General features: G+C 48.0%; 1 protein-coding gene across 1 annotated transcript in view; it reads right to left on the reverse strand.

Moving 5' to 3' along the window:
- Positions 1-1628: 1628 nt before the first annotated feature.
- Positions 1629-22692, reverse strand: part of LOC311229713 (uncharacterized protein) — a gene marked incomplete at both ends in the record, with an annotated part of 33475 nt that continues 12411 nt past the window's right edge. The window contains one exon of the mRNA XM_084315788.1: positions 1629-1828. Coding sequence (XP_084171914.1) covers positions 1629-1828 — 200 coding nt within the window. The remainder of the gene's footprint in view (positions 1829-22692) is intronic.

The following is a 22692-nucleotide window of genomic DNA, read 5'->3' on the forward strand; positions in this document are numbered from 1 at the left end:
GTTTGCATCCTTCCAGTCCTGTGGGAGGGTCTCATGTTCCCAGATGTTGCAGATCAGGAGGTGCAGACGGCGCGTGAGGAGGTACCCTCCGTGTTTGAAAACCTCTGCTGGGATGCCATCGGGTCCAGGGCTTTTATTGTTCTTTAGACCCGCAATGGCTTGACGGGTCTCAGAGAAGTGTTACCTGTCACACACAAAGACACACACACACACACACCATAGGCCAGTGGGGAGGGGCAGACATGAACATACATGAGGTAATATCAGATTCATCTCCAAACCAGACCAGATGTATGGCAATGCATCCGTTATTAACCACCTCACTATATGTGGAGCTGCCACAAGAGTATATAAATCGCTGTCATGTATCATTCGAGAGACTCTCAGCCCCGTGGAGGGCTGGGCTCCGGACTGTTCTTCTTCTCCGTGTGTTCCAGACAATAAAAAACACAGATTGAATTCACCTTTGTCTTTTGAATCTCTGTTCAGCTGGCTTTAAGATTAAGATTAAGATTGGTTTATTAAGGACAATGCAAATTAATGAACATCATTTACATGTGTATGCATAACATCACAGCATGATAAGGACGTAAATATGCCGGGAATAGCACAGGGCTAATTTCCACCCGTAGTCCTAACATAAAACAAACACAAAACGGACCATACAACGTTCATTCATAAAAACTTATAAAAACTGACATCACTGACATGACCACACTAACATGACATTCAGTCAGTACAACATCACTAACATCCTTGGCTCATACATATCAATCCAAAGGACTTGGGCTTTTTGATACGATGGAGGCGCTGCTGAGATAGTTTTTGGGCCAGCTGACAGACACCAAACACCAAGAAGGACCGCCGGTGTTTTTTTTTCAATGACAGAACGAGAACTCCTGACATCAAAAGGAGACATGGAGAATGAAGAAAAGAGATGTTGCAGAAGATCCAGACATTCACTAACAGCTGTCTGCGGCGCGTCTTCAGCTGTGGCAGAGAGGAAGGTCAGCAGCCCCTCAGACGTCCGAGACCCAGACCACCAGACGACCCTTGACCAAGAGACAGGCTGGAGGAGACGGAGGACAGGCCGGAGATGAAGAGAGACAGGCTGGAGGAGGAGGCAGCTAAGCCGCCCCATATCTCCTCCGCCCAGCGAGGCCAAGCACCGCAGCCTGGTACACTGATAATCTACGACGAGAGGGAAAAGACAGCAGTGGGAGAGACACTGAGGCAGAGCTGAAGAGACGGGGTGCCAGCTGGGGCGAGGCGGAGAAGACAGCCCCAAGACACTGAGGCAGACCAGAAGAGACACCTTGCCCAGAACTGCGCCCTGGGACAGGGACCTTTCTCTCCATGGGAAGCGGCGTCAAGGCTGATGCTGGCAGGAGTTCACCCGCCCCTCCCCCCTCCCCTCTTTTGTCTCTCTCCAGGATGACGGTGAGCGTTGCAGACTCCATCTTATCTCCCAACCCCGATTTAGCAGGAGTACCTGCTGTCTATTTTGACCTGGCGGATGTTTTTAGTAAAACTACCGCCTCATAGACCTTACGACTACCCCATTAATCTTCTACCTGGCACCTCCACGCCCCGTGGGCGGATGTTTTCAGCTGTGGCAGAGAGGGAGGTCAGCAGCCCCTTAGACGTCCGAGACCCAGACCACCAGACGACCCTTGACCAAGAGACAGGCTGGAGGAGACGGAGGACAGGCCGGAGATGAAGAGAGACGGGCTGGAGGAGGAGGCAGCTAAGCCGCAGGGGCCAGAACGCCGCCCCATATCTCCTCCGCCCAGCGAGGCCAAGCACCGCAGCCTGGTACACTGATAATCTACGACGAGAGGGAAAAGACAGCAGTGGGAGAGACACTGAGGCAGAGCTGAAGAGACGGGGTGCCAGCTGGGGCGAGGCGGAGAAGACAGCCCCAAGACACTGAGGCAGACCAGAAGAGACACCTTGCCCAGAACTGCGCCCTGGGACAGGGACCTTTCTCTCCATGGGAAGCGGCGTCAAGGCTGATGCTGGCAGGAGTTCACCCGCCCCTCCCCCCTCCCCTCTTTTGTCTCTCTCCAGGATGACGGTGAGCGTTGCAGACTCCATCTTATCTCCCAACCCCGATTTAGCAGGAGTACCTGCTGTCTATTTTGACCTGGCGGACGTTTTTAGTAAAACTACCGCCTCATAGACCTTACGACTACCCCATTAATCTTCTACCTGGCACCTCCACGCCCCGTGGGCGGATGTTTTCTCTCTCTCGCCCTGAGACAGTGTCCATGAACACTTATATTCGAGAGGCACTGTCCGCGGGGCATATTCGACCGTCCACATCCCCTGCAGGCGCTGGCTTCTTTTTTGTTGCTAAGAAGGATGGGAGTCAGCGGCCGTGCATAGATTATAGGGGATTGAACGACGTTTCCATCAAGAACCGATACCCTTTGCCTCTCATGGATACCGCCTTTGAGTGCTTACAGGGGGCACAGGTCTTCTCTAAACTTGATTTACGTAATGCATACAATCTGGTCAGGATTAGGGAGGGGGACGAGTGGAAAACTGCATTTAACACGTCTAACGGGCATTATGAGTATTTAGTCATGCCTTTTGGTTTAGCTAATGCTCCGGCAGTTTTCCAAGCCCTGGTTAACGACGTGCTGCTGGATTTAATTGGGGTGTCAGTTTTTGTGTACTTAGATGACATCCTAATTTTTTCTCGCAATATGGTGCAACACCAACTGCACGTTCGTGAGGTGCTTCAACGTCTCCTTAAGCATCAGCTATTTGTTAAGGCAGAGGCGTGTGTGTTTCACACTGACACCATTTCCTTCCTGGGCTTTGTGTTGATGAAGGATCTTTGCATGGATCCAGCCAAGGTGAGTGCAGTCTTGGATTGGCCACGGCCTTCGTCGTTACAATGTTTTTTGGGCTTTGCAAATTTTTACAGGCATTTTATTCGCAATTTTAGCGCCTTAGCCAATCCTTTAACAGCTCTCACTAAGTCCTCTCTCCCTGGCTTTGAATGGTAGCCTAGGGCGGAGTCGGCCTTCTGCAACCTCAAACGTCGATTTACCTCTGCACCTCTACTGAAACGCCACTATGCAGAGACTCCTTTCATTGTGGACGTGGATGCCTCTGACATCGCGGTCGGAGGGGTGATCTCTCAGAGATGTTTAAAGGACGGTAAGGTGTATTCTTGCGCCTTTTTTCACACCGGCTGTCTTCGGCCGAGCGTAACTGACGTGGGTAATCGGGAGTGGTTGGCGATCAAGTTGGCACTGGAGGAATGGAGACATTGGTTAGAGGGGCTTATTGAAGACGTTACAGCAGGGCTTATTGAAGACGTTACAGCAGGGCTTATTGAAGACGTTACAGCAGGGCTTATTAAAGACGTTACAGCAGGGCTTATTGAAGACATTACAGCAGGGCTTATTGTGAAGACGTTACAGCAGGGCTTATTGAAGACGTTACAGCACTGCAAGCATGTCGCTATCAACGTTGACAAAATAAATGCTAGCCGCTCTACACTGTATCAAAACCTTTTGCACAGCTTTTGCATTTTGCTGGCTTTGTTTGGTTCAGTGTTAAATGGGACATGCATTGCTATTCCTAGCACTATTTGGGCACCTTTACACAATTCCTGTGAGTCTATTGAACATATCTGTCATTCTATCTATCATTTATATTTCTAATGAAGTACTCAAAAGCCTCATTTTCCAGCCTCAGGATTTCAGGCTGTTATTGGATGGGCTCCGCCCATAAGCGCTTGAGTGAGAGTCACACACAGTCTGCGACTGGCAGACAGAGAGAGAGAGATAGCGAGAGAGAGAGAGAGAGAGAGAGAGGGGGGGGGGGGAGGGAGGGAGGGAGGGAGAGAGAGAGGGACACAGAGCATAAAGTTATCTCTCCACTGCTTCCCCCGCGCAGTCCAGGTTGTGTGTGTAAATGTGTGTGTGTACACACTCCGGCACCGCAGTCCCTCTCTCTACCAGAGAGAAGCCCAGCGCGTCAGGTTGTGTGTAATATGCGTGTGTTTGTTTCCCAGACAGAAGCTCCTCTCTCTCCCTCTATCTCTCTCTCTCCCTCTCTCTCGCTCGCTCGTTCTCTCTCTGCCTCGCTCTGTTTGAGGAAGTGAAGATATTTCCACTCGCTCTGCTGTCAACCATAGAGGGGGCGTTAGTTATGCAAATCAGTGCTATATTCACATCAGCAAAACTGTCAAATCAGAACAGCTTAGTTGAGTGAGGGAAGATCTCGTGAACTCAAGACTAGACTGATGAGTCAATATGGTAATTAGAGACACAGACCCATTGATACTAACCCCTATTACTATAAAACAATATGGTAATTAGAGACACAGACCCATTGATACTAACCCCTATTACTATAAAACAATGCTAAATACTGAAAAAAGCCATTTATAATGCATGTGCCCTTTAAAAAAGCAAAGCAGACACAACAAGGGGTCTTCTCTTCAGTAATATTGCGGGATCTCTGTTTAAAAGGGGCTTGAATGTGTGGGATGTTGCTACCCTATTTATTCCTCATTCATACAGTAACTCATGTGTTATGCAACCACTATGCCCATTTCTTTAAAAGAAAAACAGAATTATCACAGCACGCCACCCAACAAGATGATATCATTCAAAACAACCCTTTTTGTTCCAATTTGAGAACGGCTCTGCATACATACAGCGCTCTGCGATAACAGCATGTCAGCATCAATGTGCCACGCCGCGAATCGCCTCGCACCTCCGCCTGCGTGGCGTCTGAAGGCCTGAGAGGGAAGGTGAATAATTAATTGTTTTTGTTAGATTTCCCTCTGCAGTCTCACAGGGGCCCCATTCAGTCAAGTCGCTCCTCTGATGTTCGCCCCATATTTAAGACTCTTTAGCGTACGTCGAGCGGTTCAAGGATAGCGTTCAGCGCAGAACGGGGGGAGAAATGCTGGTTCAGATAAAGTGCAGCTTGGTTCTTTCTGAGGTGTTGGGAGTTTTGCAGGGTTTTAATATTGCGGGGTCGTACCCATATGCGCTAAAGGAGAAACCGCATGCCGATCATGAGCGTACAAACAAGTTGAACTAATAATAGTTGTCCGATTTGTTCATGAAAATACACGTCCATCTGTGTACAGTATGTTATTTGCACATACTCAGTTCTTCAGCCGGATTATAGGATCTTCTGATTAGAATGAATTTCTAAAGATCCAGTTTATCAGAGATATTTGAGGTTTTAAGAGGTGTTGTTGTCTTACTACTGCTGTGGTTTTAAGATGTGTTGTTGTCTTACTACTGCTGTGGTTTTAAGATGTGTTGTTGTCTTATTACTGCAGTGGTTTTAAGAGGTGCTGTTGTCTGATTAGAATGAAACAGAACCACTCTACCCCCCCCCCCCAAAGTTCTTTAAAGACGGACGACAAAGAGAAATGTAAATACTAAAAGCAAGTGTCATACTTATTTGGATTGATTAGACAGGGAAAAATTAGGATTCAGTTGGAGTGCTTTGGGAAAACAGACATTAATAGAAGTTCACGGGTGGGGTAATTGCTCATTAGTTTTAATTTCCAGCCAATTTGGTGCATATGTCGAGCAGTGAGAAGAGGCTGTTTTCACCGTCCAGACGTCTCCTCCAATCAGACGCAACATTTCCTCAGCGCCGTGTGCTTAGAGAGATCACCCTGGTCGGTTAATTACGCCGTTTCAATTAGGCTCTTAAATGAGAGCTTGAATTACCCCTTAATCAAGTTACCCGCAGTGTTTTGAAAAGGAAATGCAATAACAGGAATCGCAAACCGACAATTGCGTTAGCAATGCAAACAGCATTTTGATCCCAGCGTGGTGTTTGTACAACAGTTGCTCACTGCCACCTCAATAGGAATGAGCCTTCAAAGTTGTTATTTTTACTATCTGACTGCTCTAAGTGTTTGACATTCGTTGGGGGTCCCTCATTGCCTCTCCTCGCAGCCTTATGCAAAACAACACATTAGATTCATGAGCCGTTCCGATCCCAGCCAAAGGTGTTCATTTGCCGATTGCACATGTGAATGTTTTCCGGAATTTACATAATTTTTCAAATAATGGGCCATTTGAGCTTTGAGCTAAACAGCAAAGCTGCACGGGGCGTGACACCGCTGTTGATGATCCGGGATAAGAACGAGGCTTCGAGGCGAATCGTTCTCAACGTGGCAGCCTCTTGCGCGAGAGGCGGGGAGGAGGTGGACTTCACCGGGCCTGGTTGTTTATCCCTCTCTCCCTCAAGTGGTGCCCACTCCACAATTAGCCGGCTTCTCTGAGCACACAGGGGCATCAAAGCAGCAGGTAAAAGTGTAGGTGGAGAGGGGGAGAGGAGAGGAGAGGAAGGTGGGCGGTGTGGGCAGAAACTGAGTTCTTGAGAGAAACTTGAGAGAGCATTCTGGCCTTGGATGATACCGTGGCGGTGGAAACGAGGCTGCCGCCCGAGAGAGATTGATGTCTGTGTTTAAACGTTGCTTTCATTGAGTCTGAGCGGTTGGAGGACGGGTCGCCGGGTGCCGGTTCAAAGACAGGGGGCCTTGGGGATTGAGACGCTTCCACGGGTTGGTATTGTTAAGTTATGGTAATGCGAAATTACTACGGCACATGTCGACCTCTAAACCCGCCCTCCGGTGGTGAATATTCAGTAGGATACTAAGCAGACGGACTCGTTATGGTGTCGGCGTCGCGTGGTGTGGTCCGCTCCGAGTAGACCCGGCATCAACGTCCGGCGGTCGAAAATCTTGTTGTTCACAATCTTGGTCCTTAGAGCCTAGAATTATGTCAAGGGCTGTAACTTGTATCGCACCTTTAATCTGCAGTGCTATCAATCGCTGACCAATTTGAGAAAGAATGAACGAATAGTGAGCCGAATCAGATCAGAAATGCACCAGTTATCGCGGTTATGGACAGACAGACCGACCGAATCTGTGTGCATGGGACTCTCTCTGTCTCTCTCTCTCTGTCTCCCCCCCTTCTCTCTCTCTCCCCCTCTCTCTCTCTCTCTCTCCCCCTCTCTCTTCCCCCCCCTCTCTCTCTCTCTCTCTCTCTCTCTCTCTCTCTCTCTCTCTCTCTCTCTCTCTCTCTCTCTCTCTCTCTCTCTCTCTCTCTCTCTCTCTCCCCCTCTCTTTCTCTCTCTCGTTCATAGCGTTCCCTGCACCGAGGCCCAGGAAAAGAGTCAGCGGTGCATATTATCCACATTTACCTCGGTGTAATCTGACACACGCGTACGTACAGTACCCTCCCATTCTCCCGCAGCTGCGGAGCGACGACGACGACGACGGCTCACCGTTCATCTCCAAACATACAGGTCACACCCGTCGTCCCATGTTTTTCTCATTACGTGGGCCACCGTGTATGGGTTTCGTGCAAATTATATTTCTCTACGGAAGAGCATTGCAAAGTCGCTGCCGCGGCAGAATTTGAACAAGCAAGATAAGGGGCGGCGGAGAGATGCAACACAAGGGGCCCTCAGTCCCACGGATAACAAATGCATCTCCCACCCTTTTTTAAATAATTTTTTTATTTTTAGAAAACGCCACCAGAGAGGCGAGCGGAGAGGGAGCCGTGTATAAAGAATAGCTTCAGTTGGAGATATGAAGGGCGAATTATTCATAGTTTTTTAGTTCAGAGAGAAGTGTAAAAAGATTGACACCAGAGTGATTTGTCGGCTCTGTTAATCTTCCTAAACGAGCCGGCAGACAGACCTTCGCCTGGCCCCTCGTGCTAAATTATTCAGCGTACCACACTTCTGTACTGTTCCATTTATCTCCCTTTCTCTGTCAACTGTCAGGATTCAGAGTCGCTGCCACTGTGCCACGTAGCAATGCTATCGTTTCTTCTTCTTCTGCTTCTTCTTCTGCCTCTTTTTCTTTTGCCTCTTCTTCTTCTTCTTCTACACAGAGCCATGCTCATTAGCAACGGCACTTTGGGAATAAGAAGAACAACAAGGAGGGGAAGAAGACTTTTGATGTCACAGCGCTATTTTACGCTCGTTTAAGCCGCTGTCCTCACAGTGACATAAAAGCGGCGCGTTTTTACTGTGACACAGATTTACCAGCGCATTGCTATGTTTCAGTTTCCATTATGTTTCACAACCGAACCGTCCGTTGCCGTAACGCACACCTGTCGACCGGAATATAGAAGGACGGGGGGAAAACTGACAACGTCTGACCGCGGTTGCTTCGGGAGAGAAGCCCCGAAGTTCCAGATTGGAAAACAGTTCCTTTTGAACCGTCTCTCAGATTTATCACAGCGCCGCCCGCTAGTCTCCGTCACATCGCTTTTATGCACTCTCAGATATAATGATTTTAATATTCCATTGACTGCTTCCTTGCCGGTCCGCTGAGCAGGAAGCAGACATTTCCATCAGCGGCGAAGCGCTTGGCATTCATCATCAAAGGTCTGCCCAGGGAACAGACGGCTCAGCCCTCATCTGCATCTGCTTGCTATGCCAACAGGGTGAACATCCACATCATCATTCCCACGCTGTTATTCCTGATTAGCATATAATGCATCACTTACTTCACTTTCAAAAAAAATAAAAGCTAAGAAGGGTTTTTTTTATTATTATTTTTCAAAATTGTTTAACCAACGCAAATTATGAAGCGTTGCTCGCGCCAAGAGTAAATGAGTTTGGCAGTGGAAGTTGGATGGGGGGGGGGGGGGGGGGCGGGTTTGCGAGCCTAATGCAAAGCAGCGTTGGTTATCAGTCACCTCAGCCTAACTCCTACATGCAGGACGTGATAAAGGAGTGCATCTGCAGAATTGATTTTACCATTGAGTAGATTAACTAGAGAACAAATGATTACACACACACGCATTCGTGCGCACACACACAAACACGCTCATTAGGCAAAGCATTGTCAATCTTACTCAGACGTTCACTCCGTTTTCATCATTCCTCCTGAGCATGAAGCACGTCGGGCGTGGCCTAATCGCTCATGTCTCTGTGTGAGTGCGTGTGTCTGCCCATTAACGTGATCATTTCTCATCCGCTTTGGTTCAAACGCGGCATATTGGTTGCCAGTCAGTCGAGGAACGGGACACAGATCGATAGCGCAGACCAAAGACACATTTTGAGCTTTTGGTGCATACAGTAATACAGTAACACAGTGCATACACATGGCTGAGGGCTGCTAGGTGGGGATGGGAGATCTTCTGAATCTACACAACATTGTGATGAGTGTCCTCAGTCTGCTTGGTATTCTCCTAAATATTCATGATTGGATTAGATTAAAATGTATTGTCATACAAAATAAGTTTGGCATCCAACCAGAGTGCAAATGTAGCAGTTAAGTGCAACAGCAATATACAATGTACAGATGATTAAACTGGGTGCAAAATCTACAAATTAGTACTACTCAGTATAGTACTCAGATGTATGGACAGAGTTGTAGTATTATTATGTACAATGGTACAGGTTTAAAGACAGTATGGTAGTAGTCATGCCAGCAGCGTAACTAGTAAGAGTAGGATATGTACAGATATAGATATAGTATCTACAGATATGTAAAAGGCTATGTGCAGATATAGATATAGTATGATCTACAGATATGTAAAAGGACTATGTGCAGGTAAATACAGACAGGTGTGGATAGATATATATGCAAAAGGACTATGCTTACATTATATTTACATGTTGTCATTTAGCTGACACTTTTATCCAAAACGACTTACAAGTTCTGTACGACAAGTCAACAGGAAGGGTACAACTCAACAGGAAGGGTAGGCCTACAAGTCTTTCAGCTGAGTAACAATGTTCATCAAACAGTGCTGAAACTTGGGTGGTGCAGTGTTGAGTGCATAGTTGTAAAGACATACTAGTATAGTAGGAAGAGTGCATGATAGTAAGAATGTTCAGGTGTGGATAGACATATGGAGAGAATAAATATATATATGGTAATTATACAGTATACAGCATTTGTACATGCTACTATACAGAGCTATGGGTTATATGCAGGTGTATAATTAAGTATATAGAGGGGTTATATGCAGGTATATTCAGACAAATATGTAATATAGTTATGATTACTATGATTACAGTGTAGTATAGGCAACAGAGGTCAGAGTCGTACAGTATGAGATTTGGGGGAGGGTGGGTGGGGGGTTCTGTAGGGTGGTATATAGAGTATAGCCGGTTTGAACTTGACAACATAAAATCTTCTAAATGGTTTAATTTAATTTCATGTCAACTGTTGATATTTGACAAAGCACACTCTATCAATCACTCTGCCCTCAGATTCATCACTAATGATAGATATGACACCCATCACTGTGCCATTTATAATGAGGTTGTTGTCCCTCTCTGATGGAGAGGCGCAATAAACACTGGTATTTTTTCATTTTTAAGGCCCTTATTGGTTACCTCCTTATACCTTATATTATTGGAATGGACTTTTGGAACCTATGGAACCCGTGACTGGCTGGTCCTTAAGGTCCCTGAGTTTGATCAGAACAGGGTAAATCTGCATTTTTCTATGATGCCCCCTAGCTCATGTAATAAACTCCTTATCCTCTTAACTCATTGAGTGCCAAAAATGAGATATCTCGTTTCTGACAGCCAACACTTGAGCGCCAATAACGAGATATCTCGTTTTTCGTTCCCTTTTCCTTTTTTTAAATAATTATTATTCTAAACACTCGCATGGGCCTTTGTGAGTGTGCCTGGGACCTCTGGCTACGTTATAATTGCAATGACGATCGAATCCCGACAGGTGGCAGTATCGCCTACCTTTTGAACTGCAGTGGCGAGTTTAGCCGCCCCACAGCACCCAAAGCACTAGGGAGCGAGCAGCAGTGAGCCAACTACAGCCAACTAACGCCTAGAGCGAACTATTGGATATTATGAAGAAGAAGACAAAACGGATGATATGGATGATGATTATGGATGATAAGGTGTGTTTTCACCAGACTATGTTGGACTCAGCACTTCTGGTCAATCATAAAAATACTATAGTCAAACCGGCCGATGCGGAAATTTGGCTCCGTGGTATAGTCTGGCCCGAGCACACAATAGTAGTCTGCAATGCAATGGCGAGCAAACTATTGGAGATGATGAAGAAGAAGACAACGGATGAGGGCCACCTAACGTTATATGTATGGCTTTATGAAGAAACATATGGTCGTGTTTACCCTTGACCTGGCAATAATATAGGTTTCAGGCGAGCAGCCGCGAGATTTGCGCATATGTGCACAAAACACGCTATATCTCACAATCTAGAAAACCAGCCTGGATTATTGTGAACGCGATTTTTTGCGTGATATAGCGCACAAACGAAGATATGTAGAAATAAACTGTTTTGTCCCTGTTGGAGTATAAATAGTGCCTGTCAAATGAGCCATACTATTGTCTCCATAGCTATAATATAGAATATACGATGGGTCCGCAAACATTGTGAAAATGGTCAATAACGCTGGCGCCAGGGAGTAAAGATGGAAAAACAGTGTGTCAGCTGCAACGTCCCTCATAAGGGATGTTTTTCGGATTTTTTGCAACCGGCACTTTGGCGACCCCTAGTGGCTCGGTGTGCATATTTTGTAATACAATATAAATATCGAATTGAAGGCTTATTTGTTGCCTGTCGAATCCGTTCAGCGGTTCTCAAGTTACATGCGGTATTTGAGGCTTATGCAAAGTATACGGTATTGCGCAAAATACCACTCCCGACTCAGGCTGCAGTAGTTCCGTCAATCTAGATCCGATCTCGAAAATTATTGTGGATCGTTGTAACCAGTGAGTGTGGTTAATCGCAGAGACGAATCGCATCGGCGATCCTACAGAGACGATGCATGCGTGTGTGTTCCGGTGTGTGTGTGTTGAGGATAATTGCATGCCAATTAAATACCTCTGAGCAGGTCCTGCATTATTATTATTATTATACTACAGCAAAACTTGAGTAACAAGTTTTTTTTACAACTCAAGTTCAGACCTATGTAACTCTATTACTTTAGCACTAAAAGTGATTTTTTTTGTGAAAAACTATGCAGTCCTCAAGTTCAAGTTTTTTTTTTTTTTTTACTTGTCAATGTACTGTCACCTACCCACGACCCCTCTTTGGGTCGCGACCCATAGTTTGAGAACCGCTGATCTAGACAATTGACCTATCTCAAGCCCCGCCTTCTTTTCTCGATCCTCAAATCACAACTGTTACTTCCCTCAGGAAAAGAGGGTAGGGTTTGAGATAGGTCAATTAGCCATTTATATAACTACGGGAAATTATGGTTTCATTCCAAAACATTATAAATCTAGTTATAAAAATAATTGTTACCTGAATTCAATACCCAATGTTTAAAACAGACAGTTCCATCCAAAACCTTTTGGGACAGCGTATATCATTAACGATAGGTTATGTATATAACCTAGTTATATGAGTACTGGCTGAGCGTCCTGCTCTTCGCCATCGAGATATACCTCATCTCCAGTACCTAGTGTACTCCATCAACGAATAAAAAATAATACACCCAGCACCTGCCAGGCCCCGCCCTAGTGCTACGTACTATATAGCACTAGGCGTGGTCACCACTCGCTCTTTCTCGGAAAAAAACGTTTCCCAAGAAAAGTTTCCCCAAGGGACCTCAGGGCAAGCTAAGAGCAGGACGCTCAGCCAGTACTCATATAACTAGGTTATATACATACCAACCACAGAAGGATCCATCCTCTCCAGACTCACCCTCACACCAGCCAAACCATCAGCAGCTGGCCCAGCACAGGGAACTAACACAGACACCCGTGCGCTTGAGAGAGGGCCCGCGATGACCAAGGAACAGGCCATGACGGGATACCAAGAGCTGGATCAGGACCGGGAACCACACAGCTGTGCCCCGGTCCGGCGCAATCAGGATCAAGGACCTGCGCTCCTCAACGTACCCGCCCCAACAACTGACCTAACAGATGTATGGGGAAAGAATCCCAGGCGGCACGGCATCGGTCCCAGACCTGCCTGACTATGTCCGGACGTAATCCCCACCCGTGAGGGTGAGGACCGCCCCACGACATTACACCTGTACCCACATTCACCCTGCCGGGGATGTGGAGAGCCCTCAGGCCGCGCAGATGGAGAACGCCCATAGCCAGCCGCCCGCCGCCCGGTGCAGACGGGGGGAGCGTACTCCTCCCTGTCTGTCGATATACGACGCTGACGTCGTATTGTCCGTCCTGATCAAACACCGTTTGAGGACCAGAAGGACCGCTTTCAATACCAACACATTGAACGTAGCGCAGACCGGGCAGCATGGCTTGCAGCCCCCTACTGCGTTGGCCCGACGCGTCTCCAACGAGGGAGGCATCGGTGAAAAACGTGACGTGTGACAGCCTACTGCCCATGGGGACTCCCCTGGTGAGGACCCCAGGCCCTCCCCAGGGGCGAGGTCCCCCAGTACTGACACGGGAACCTTAGCCGCTTCCACTTGCCTCTCACTGGGTCTATTTACATACTGGAAAAGAACCATCTCCGTAACCTCCTCCTGGGGTGAAGAGGAGGCCAAGAGGGACCACGGAATGAGCAGATGCCCTCATACCGAGCAGGCGTATCACGGACAGCGCCGTAACCGTCCTAGGACGGAACCTCCCGAGCGTGTCGCAACACGCTCTGAGAGGGATGCCCATAGCACTCCACCCGTTGACTGGGAAGAGGAGTACTCTACTTCCAGTCTACAGCAACCCCAGGCTGGTAGGAAACCTGCCTGGTATGAGACCTGACGATCCACCTTGACCGCCAAGGACCAGAACGTCGACAGGGCAGAATACACTTCGTAACCCCTGACGACGCAGAGGCCCCAGTGCGGCCTCCACGCACTTGGTGAAGATGCGGGGAGCCAGAGAAAAGCCGAATGGCAGCCCCTGGTACTCATACGCTAACCCTGCAAAGGAAGCGTAGATAAGCCCTAGGATGGAAGATCGGGGATGCGAACACGCATCCTACAGGTCTATGGAGGAGAACCAGACCCCCACCTGACTGTTCAACAGGTAGGAGACGATCCAAAAAATGCTGAACCTTCCCATGGGACAGGTCCAGCATGGGTCTGACACCCCCCCTCCTGATTTCTCAGGCACCAGAGAACACCGGGAGGAAAACGCCACGACGATGGCTTGCTTCGTCCACAGAGATTGGATCTCGTTGACCAGAGCCGTGACTGCTGGTGACCCTGACAATAGGGTCTGTACCAAACCCCAAAACGGGTGGGGTTGTGTAAATACAAGTCCCCGCCTCAGCGTTCTCTCCATCCACCTCGACATATGGTACTGCTGTAGCCATATGTGATGACACTCCCAACGCACCCGCCGCCATGTGGCGCAGGTCCGCTAGGAACTGTAGATAGGCGGCCCGGTCCCACCCGCTGTGCGTAGCCAACCCTGGACCTGTGCGAGCAGAGCGTTCCGTGTCGGGACATCTGACCCTGACACTACCCACGAGGCAATCGCACCCAAGGGGGGACCCCGACAGAAAGGGCCGGTTTGATACGGGGAAAGCTGACATCAGTCTAAGTGACAAAAGCTCCCCCACTGAACACCCCTCCAGAACATGCTGAGGAGTTGTTCTGCAGCCGGACATGCAAGGTGTGAGGCCCCCATGGGTTCCTACACACCGTAGCCCTGCAGTGATATTACTACCACCCAAATCATGCGCGCCTGCAAGACCACTGCCAATCTTTCAGGAGTGGGAGGCACCAACATGATACCCGGCCTGGCGAAGGCGAGGTCGGGGAAGCCCGCACTGTGTGCCTCAAAAAGGTTTCGAGCAACACTTGTAGTTGACAGACATAACACCAGGCTCAACCAAACACAGCTTATGGTGTGGGAGCCGCTTGACAGCACAACATTCTCACGGACAGACCCAGGCTCAGCTATCAACTGGGTGTCAGCCCCTGTCCCCATGAGAAGCGAAACGTGGGGCCGCATGCGCTTCAACGAAGGCTTGCGGCCCGCAGCCAAAGGAAACAAATCAGAGCCCCTTTTCCGCTGATGTTGGGGGAGGGAGTGATCGGAGAGCGGGCTGCTCGCGGCAGGACGGCGACGGCTTGTATATTCCAAGCCGAGCTCATCCAACATGGCCGATCCCTCGGCCGCCAAGGCTGTCGGCCTTGTGGACACCTGTCGATTCAATGCCCAGGATACCTCTGGCGGGGGAAAACATGGCCGCCTGTCGAGGGCCTCGCCATAGCTGCTGACGAGGCCATGCTCTCACCACTGCTGCACGGTGTGAGGCGGTGTGGGGCCTAGGACAAATACCGCCCGGGCACTGTTTCAACATGTCAAAAGCAAAGGACTGATGCTAACACTGAGCACCAGTGGTGGTTGCAACGCGTCTCTACTTTTCGTAGCTCCATTTCTGCAGACCCCTCTCTGATTGTTTGAGCTCCATTTCTGCAGACCCCTCTTTGATTGGCCGAGCGCACGCATGCGCATGAGCCGCGACAAGCTCCTCTAGCCAGGAGTCGAAACTCCGTTAAGCTCCAGAGAGAGAGGCTGAAAACCCACAGTTCTTGCCCTGACGGATGGGAGCCGAATCCCGGATCCGAGTTTTCTGATGAATAGCCCCAAAACATGGAGGTCGCGAACGCAATTTATATGCATGGAAGTATTGATTACGCCATAACGAATCATTAAAAAAATATACTGTTAACTGGAATATGTTGTGTGTGCCTTTACACATATGTTGGATTATGTAATTGGTTTGTCATTAAAAACCAATAATAATCGCTCGCATCGCCGGCTTCGCTGACCAGAGCTCTCTCAGATTCAAAGTTTTAATTGCAGCCTGGAACATACATGTTTCGGAACCAATGTGTAACTAGACAGTTACAATATAACATTTATATTAATTAACCCAGTTAATGCCTTAAGAGAAAGAGTCTGGTGGTCAATTGCTACGGAAATATTGTGTCTTACTAATAATAAGTAATTCCTTGGTCAATAGAAGTCTCTGTGATACTTTCTGAATATGATTTGGGAACATCAAATGGGCAGGGTTATAATAGAAGAAAGACAGTGTAAACAATATAATTAACTCTGAATATAATAGTGATTCAAACCCCCTCAATGTACAGTTTCTGACAGCTGGGCTGTGTTGAACTTGTCACGTGAAATAACGTTATGTGAATAAACCGCGAAATAACATAACGTTATGTAATATAACGTTACAATGTACAGTTTCTGACAGCTGGCTGTGTTGTGAAATGTGCATAACGTTATGAATAAACCGCGAAGTCACGCGAAATAACGTTATACGCGAATCTGGTAGTACATTTCTTTTTATCTTCTTGATATGATAACATTACATCCGCCTTTTACCACGTGACGAGCTAAACCAATCAGAGAGGGGCTTCGCTCAACCAATCAGAGAGGGGTCTGCAGAAATGGAGCTCAACCAATCAGAGAGGGGTCTGCAGAAATGGAGCTACGAAAAGTAGAGACGCGGTTGCAACCAGCAACCTCCACTGTGGTGTGCACCATGAAGGGGTTAATGAATAAATGAACTAAACCCACGAATATACTGTAGAATGGGCTAGCCCATGCACACAACGTTAAGGGGATGCGGACCAGAGAGAACCAGTCCCGCATTCATTCATAATATTCACAACAGCACACCAGCCCTAGACCTCAGCCCATTTACCCATGAAAAGGTAAACAAAGCCCCCCCGCAATACTCCCCCAGTAGACACCGATTGACCGTCAGCATGAATGGTTGAGAGGAGGGAAGACTGTGGTGTAGACAGACATTCCCGCAGCAGGGAGACAAAACAGAAACAGTAGCCCAACATAGCATAGCGTTAGCCGCTCGCTCCAGGATAACGGGGAAAACAACAACGTTTACCCAGATATCCCGCCGCTTGCGCCAATACACAACTCGGTTGTCTCCCGGGACAACTCGAGCACATCACAAACGCCAGCATTGTCATGCCTAGTGACATCCCACAGCGGGGAACAGTAGAACAGTGACCCAGCATTATAGGATTTAGTATTAGCAGCGTGCTCCAGGACAGCCTGGGAAACGTCGACCTCAGAGGGACGTTTACCCAAACATCCTGCCCCTGGCGCCGATATACCACTCGGTTGTCTACAAAACAACAAGCAGCATTTACTAACACCAGCGATAATGCCTAGTGGCGCAAGTCCTACCTTGTGTGAGGTAGCTCGATAGCTACACCTCACACGCCATCCCTCTGTCTGCTGTCAACAAGACGAGGAGACTACAGACTCGACGCTTAGATGCATCGAAATGCATCCCGCTGCAGAGTCGCAGAACCCATACGAGCGCCGTCAGAACATGCCGCGAAGATTCCAGGGGTAGGCAAATCTTCGGTAAGCACTCAACCTAATTTCTCTAAACCTTTCATGACAACTAGTTGCATAGGGTGCACGCATCCGCTATGATGGAAACGAAAATAGAGGAAGAGCGAGTGGTGACCACGCCTAGTGCTATATAGTACGTAGCACTAGGGCGGGGCCTGGCAGGTGCTGGGTGTATTGTTTTTTATTCGTTGATGGAGTACACTAGGTACTGGAGATGAGGTATATCTCGATGGCGAAGAGCAGGACGCGATTCGCCAGTACGACTAATATAACTAAATATGACAAGATTTATCCTTGCAGTCACTTTGTAAGAGAAGGTGGGATATCTCATTTCGGAGTGAAATACTTTTGAAATACTAGCACATTACATATTTTATTATCATTTTATTATTGTTTAATATGGTTCATAGTGTACATGAACATTGTTTACATTGAAATTGTTATCTGGGAAGTCAGTGTTTTGTAGTCAGTGTTTTGTCACTTGTAAAAAGGGTCCCGGCTGCTCCGTGTGATAATATCAAACAGGTACAGAGAATGAATGAATGAATGAATGAATGAATAAATGAATGAATGAATGAATGAATGAATGAATGAATGAATGGAAACTTTATTTAACAGATTGCAGAATGGGTACAATACAGTACGGCTCAATACATTTACATTTACATTTAGTCATTTAGCTGACGCTTTTATCCAAAGCGACTTACAAGTTCTGTACGACAAGCCATCAGGAAGAGCACAACTCTATCAGCTGAGTAACAATGTTCATCAAAGTGTTGAGTGCTACAGTGTAGGTTAGTTTATTAGGACAAGTGCATGACAGTATGGTTAGTTAGGGTTAGATTTATTTATTTATTTATTTTTTTTTTTATTCAGATAATGGTTGAAGAAGTGAGTCTTTAGTCGACGGCGAAAGATTGGACGTGTTTCGGCTGTCCTAACTGGGGTGGGTAGTTCATTCCACCATTGTGGGGCAAGGACTGAGAATAGGCGACTTCTCTTTGATGACCCTCCCGGAGCTTGGATAGGAGTAGGTCTGAGGCGGCCAGAAGATGCAGAGCGTAGGGGTCTTGAGGGTGTGTAGTTAGAGACCATTGACCGGAGGTAGGCGGGAGCAGTTCCCTTTGCCGCACGGTATGCTAGGTCAAGGGCCTTGAAGCGGATTCGTGCAGCAATGGGGAGCCAGTGCAGGTCCCTAAGAAGTGGGGTGACATGGGCCGACTTCGGTAGGTTTGAGATCAGGCGGGCCGCTGCGTTCTGAATGAGTTGAAGAGGCTTAGTGGCAGTGGCCGGGAGGCCAGCGAGCAGTGCGTTGCAGTAGTCGAGGCGGGAGATGACTGTTGATTGGACGAGGAGTTGGGTGGCTTCTTTTGTCAGGAAGGGGCGTATCCTTCTGACGTTGCTCAGGAGGAATCGGCAGGTTCTGGTTGTCGCTGCGATGTGAGCAGAGAAGTTCAACTGGTCGTCGAGGACAACACCAAGGTTCTTGGCGGTCGGGGACGCGGTCACAGCTGCATTCTCGACTGTGATGGAAAGGTCGGTCAGGGGGGAGGATTTGGCCGGCAGGTGGAGCAATTCTGTTTTGCTTAGGTTCAGTTTGAGGTGGTTGGTCGTCATCCAGGCGGAGATGTCGGACAGACAGGCCGAGATCCGCTCAGAGACGTGGATATCTGAGGGAGGGAAGGAGAGGAAGAGTTGAGTATCATCGGCATAACAGTGGTAGGAGAAGCCATGAGACGTGATAATGTTACCCAGTGATTTAGTGTAGAGGGAGAAGAGAAGGGGTCCTAAAACCGAGCCCTGGGGGACACCCGTCTGCAGGGGGCGGGTGGCCGACAGGGTCCCTCTCCATGACACTTGGTAGGAGCGGTCATTGAGGTATGATGACAACCATGTCAGCGCAGAGCCAGCCACTCCCATTCCTGCGAGGGCCGCGAGGAGGATCTGGTGGTTGACTGTGTCGAAGGCTGCAGATAGATCTAGGAGAATCAGGACAGAGGAGAGGCCTTTCGCTTTTGCTAAGTGAAGTGCCTCTGTGACCGCAATGAGGGCTGTCTCTGTGGAGTGACCAGTCCTGAAGCCTGACTGATTAGGGTCTAGGAGGTCATTCTGTAAGAGATAAGCAGTAAGTTGGTTGGATACAGCACGTTCAACTGTTTTAGAAAGGAAGGAGAGAAGAGAGACAGGACGGTAGTTGCCTATGACGGTAGGGTTCAGGGATGGTTTTTTTATGAGGGGCGTGACTCTGGCTTGTTTTAGGGAGGTGGGGACCACCCCCGAGTTGAGTGAGGAGTTGATGGTTGCAGTTAGGAATGGGAGGATGTCTGGTGCTATGGACTGGAGGAGTGGGGAAGGTAGCCGGTCCAGCTGGCATGTAGTCGGACGGTTCGACGTTACCAGTGTCAGGGTCTCGGCTTCTGTAATGGGAGAGAAAGATGACAGAGTGAAGGATGAGGTTCTCGATTCAGCATTTGGAATGGGTGGGGGTTGGGAGAAGGAGCTGCGGATGTTCTCCACTTTTTCCTCAAAGAAGATCGCAAAGTCTTCGGCAGAGAAAGATGAGGGAGGGGGGGGTGGGGGGGGAGTGAGGAGGGAGGACATGGTAGCATGCAGTTTGCGAAGATTCTTGGCAGAGGCCTCGATCCTATGGTGAAAGAAAGAAGCTTTGGCATTAGTAATGGTTTTGGAGAATGTTAACAAGAGGTTGTGATATGTGTCGATGTCAGCAGTGAGGCGTGACTTTCTATACTTCCTTTCAGCTGCTCTCAGGACCTGTCTTTGTTCTCTCACTGGATCTGTCAGCCATGGACTGGGTGGGGAACGGCGGGCAGGTTTCTCAACGAGGGGACAGAGCTTGTCGAAGGAGGTTGCAAGGGCTGAGAGGAGGGTGGAGGTTGCCATCTCTGTGGAGAGAGCAGAGAAGGTGTCACTCAAAGGTAGAGTGGATAGTATGTCAGAGGAGAGGGTGGAGGGGGATAGGGAGGGCAGGTTGCGTCTGAGTGAGACGGTTTGAGTTGGGGTGAAGACCTTTCGGTTAAGCATGAGAGTTAGTGAGAAGGATATGAAGGAATGGTCAGATACATGTAGGGGAGTTACCGTAGTGTTAATGATGCTGGAGTTACGTGAAAATATGAGATCCAAGGAGTTGCCTGCTTTGTGGGTGGGAGGCATGGCAGTGGGAGTCAGGTCAAATGATTGTAGGAGGGAGACTACTATGACTGACTGAGATGAGTCAGGCAGGTTGAAGTCGCCCAATAGAAGGAGAGGGGTACCATCTTCCGGTAAGGAGCTTAGAAGCATGTCCAGCTCATCTGTGAAGTGATCGAGCGGACCTGGAGGGCGGTAGAGTGTAACAATGGTGAGATTAAAAGGATTAGAGACAGATACTGCATGATATTCAAAAGAGGAGAGTGACAGTGCTGGGAGGGGTGTTACGTTTGTAGTCCATGAAGGAGATGTCATGAGGCCAGTGCCTCCACCCCGCCTGGAAGGTCGAGGTGTGTGAGTGAAGTTATAGTTTGTAGATAATGCTGCAGGTGTTGATGAGTTATTGGGGGTTATCCAGGTCTCAGTTAGAGCCAGGAGCTGCAGATTTTGACTATGGGCGTAGGCAGTAATGAAGTCAGCTTTCTTGACTGCTGATTGACAATTCCATAGGCCTCCCTGTACTGTGACAGGTGTATTAGTGGCTGTAGGAGGGTAGGATAGATTAGCCGGGTTGCTAGCAAACTGCCGTGGGTGGGTTGAGTCTGTTCTGGGGGAGCAGATTGTGGATATGAGACACATTGTGGTGTCAAGAGTGGCAGGGAGGAAGTAGAGAAATAGCAGAGTGGGAGGGAAAGGGAGATTTTTCAGAGTGGAGTGTAATACACACAATTGTTAAGGGGATGCAGACCAGAGAAAGACGTTTGTCTTGTTTACATCAGGGTCCCCCATTTTTTAAACAAACACATAAACATAAACATAACAACATAAAATTAGATATACAAGCATTAATTAACAGTGCACATCCAATGCAATCACCATTTAAATAAATGTATTATACAAGATATACACCTAATACTTGCTATCTAATACCCTATACACATACGCTCTCGCTCGCTCAGATCATCTGGGAGAGTGGAGGCTATCACGTGCTTCCTCCGACACACGTCCAGCCAATCAACCGCTTCTTTTCACCTGGCAGCACGGATCCTCCCTGAGAGGGCGTAGCGTGTGGAAGGATCACACTATCCCACTCGGGTCCTATCCGCGCTTAGCAGGCGCCCCAACCGAACTGTAGGAGTCGTTGTTTACAACGACCCGGACCCACCCCACCAGCTTCTCCCACCCTCTAATACAGCCAATTGTATTAGTGTGAACGGCCAGCCAACCTTTGAGGTGCTTTGGTACCATGAGGTGCAAGCATAGTCGTAGTACCCTTGAATGAGTGCTCCTGCCAGAGTCTTCAGGGTATTCTTGTTTACCAGAGAGGAGATCCGGTACAGGAATCTAGTTTGTTGGTTGACTTTTTTTATTACCTTGGATGCCATTTTGTCACAGGAAAGATTTGCCTCTAGGATGGAACCTAGGTATGTAATTTCATCTTTCCTTGTGACAATATTGTCACCCACTGTAACTGAGAAGCCGTCGGTCTTGCTGAGTTTGTTATTTGATCCGAAGAGAATGGACTCTGTTTTACCCAGGTGTAATGATAGTTTGTTATCAGCGAGCCAGGTGCAGATTCTGCCGAGTTCAGAGTTGAGGTTTTTTTCAACCTGTAACTTGTTCTTGTCAGAGACCAGCAGGGCTGAGTCGTCCGCGAACAAGAACAAGTTGCAGTCACAAGCTGACGACATGTAATTTGCATAAATTAGGAACAGTAGCGGTCCTAGTATGTTTCCTTGTGGAACACCACAGCTCACTGTGAGGGGAGGGTATAGAGTACAATTTACCTCCACCATCTGTTCTCTCCCCTCCAGGTAGGATTGCATCCAGCTCACTGATAAACTATCAAAACCAATTGCTTTTAGCTTGTCAATCAGAATGGAGTGATTGACAGTGTCGAAGGCCTTTTGTAGGTCCAGCATGACCATGCCGCAGTATTTGCCCGCGTCCACCTCTTGTTTGAGAAGTGACAAGCAGCCAGTGGATGATGTCTAATAAAAACACTGTATGGTGAATTAATTTACTCCGGTGTCACATCCTATGATTTTGGGCAGTGTAAAAGAAAAGAAAAAAACTCCCAACATTGCCAGCTTTTTTTAGTGAGTTTGTTTTCTTTGAAACTCTTTCTCTCAGATCTGACTTCTGGCTGTACACAGTACTTTTCTTTTTAGCTTGCACATACAAGTAAATTGTCTTGGTCAATCAATCAATCAGATTTATTTATATAGCACATTTCACATGACGCGTGTCAAC

The sequence above is a fragment of the Notolepis coatsorum genome, assembly GCF_963971535.1.
Source record: "Notolepis coatsorum genome assembly, chromosome: 6".
NCBI classification, from domain to species: domain Eukaryota; kingdom Metazoa; phylum Chordata; class Actinopteri; order Aulopiformes; family Paralepididae; genus Notolepis; species Notolepis coatsorum.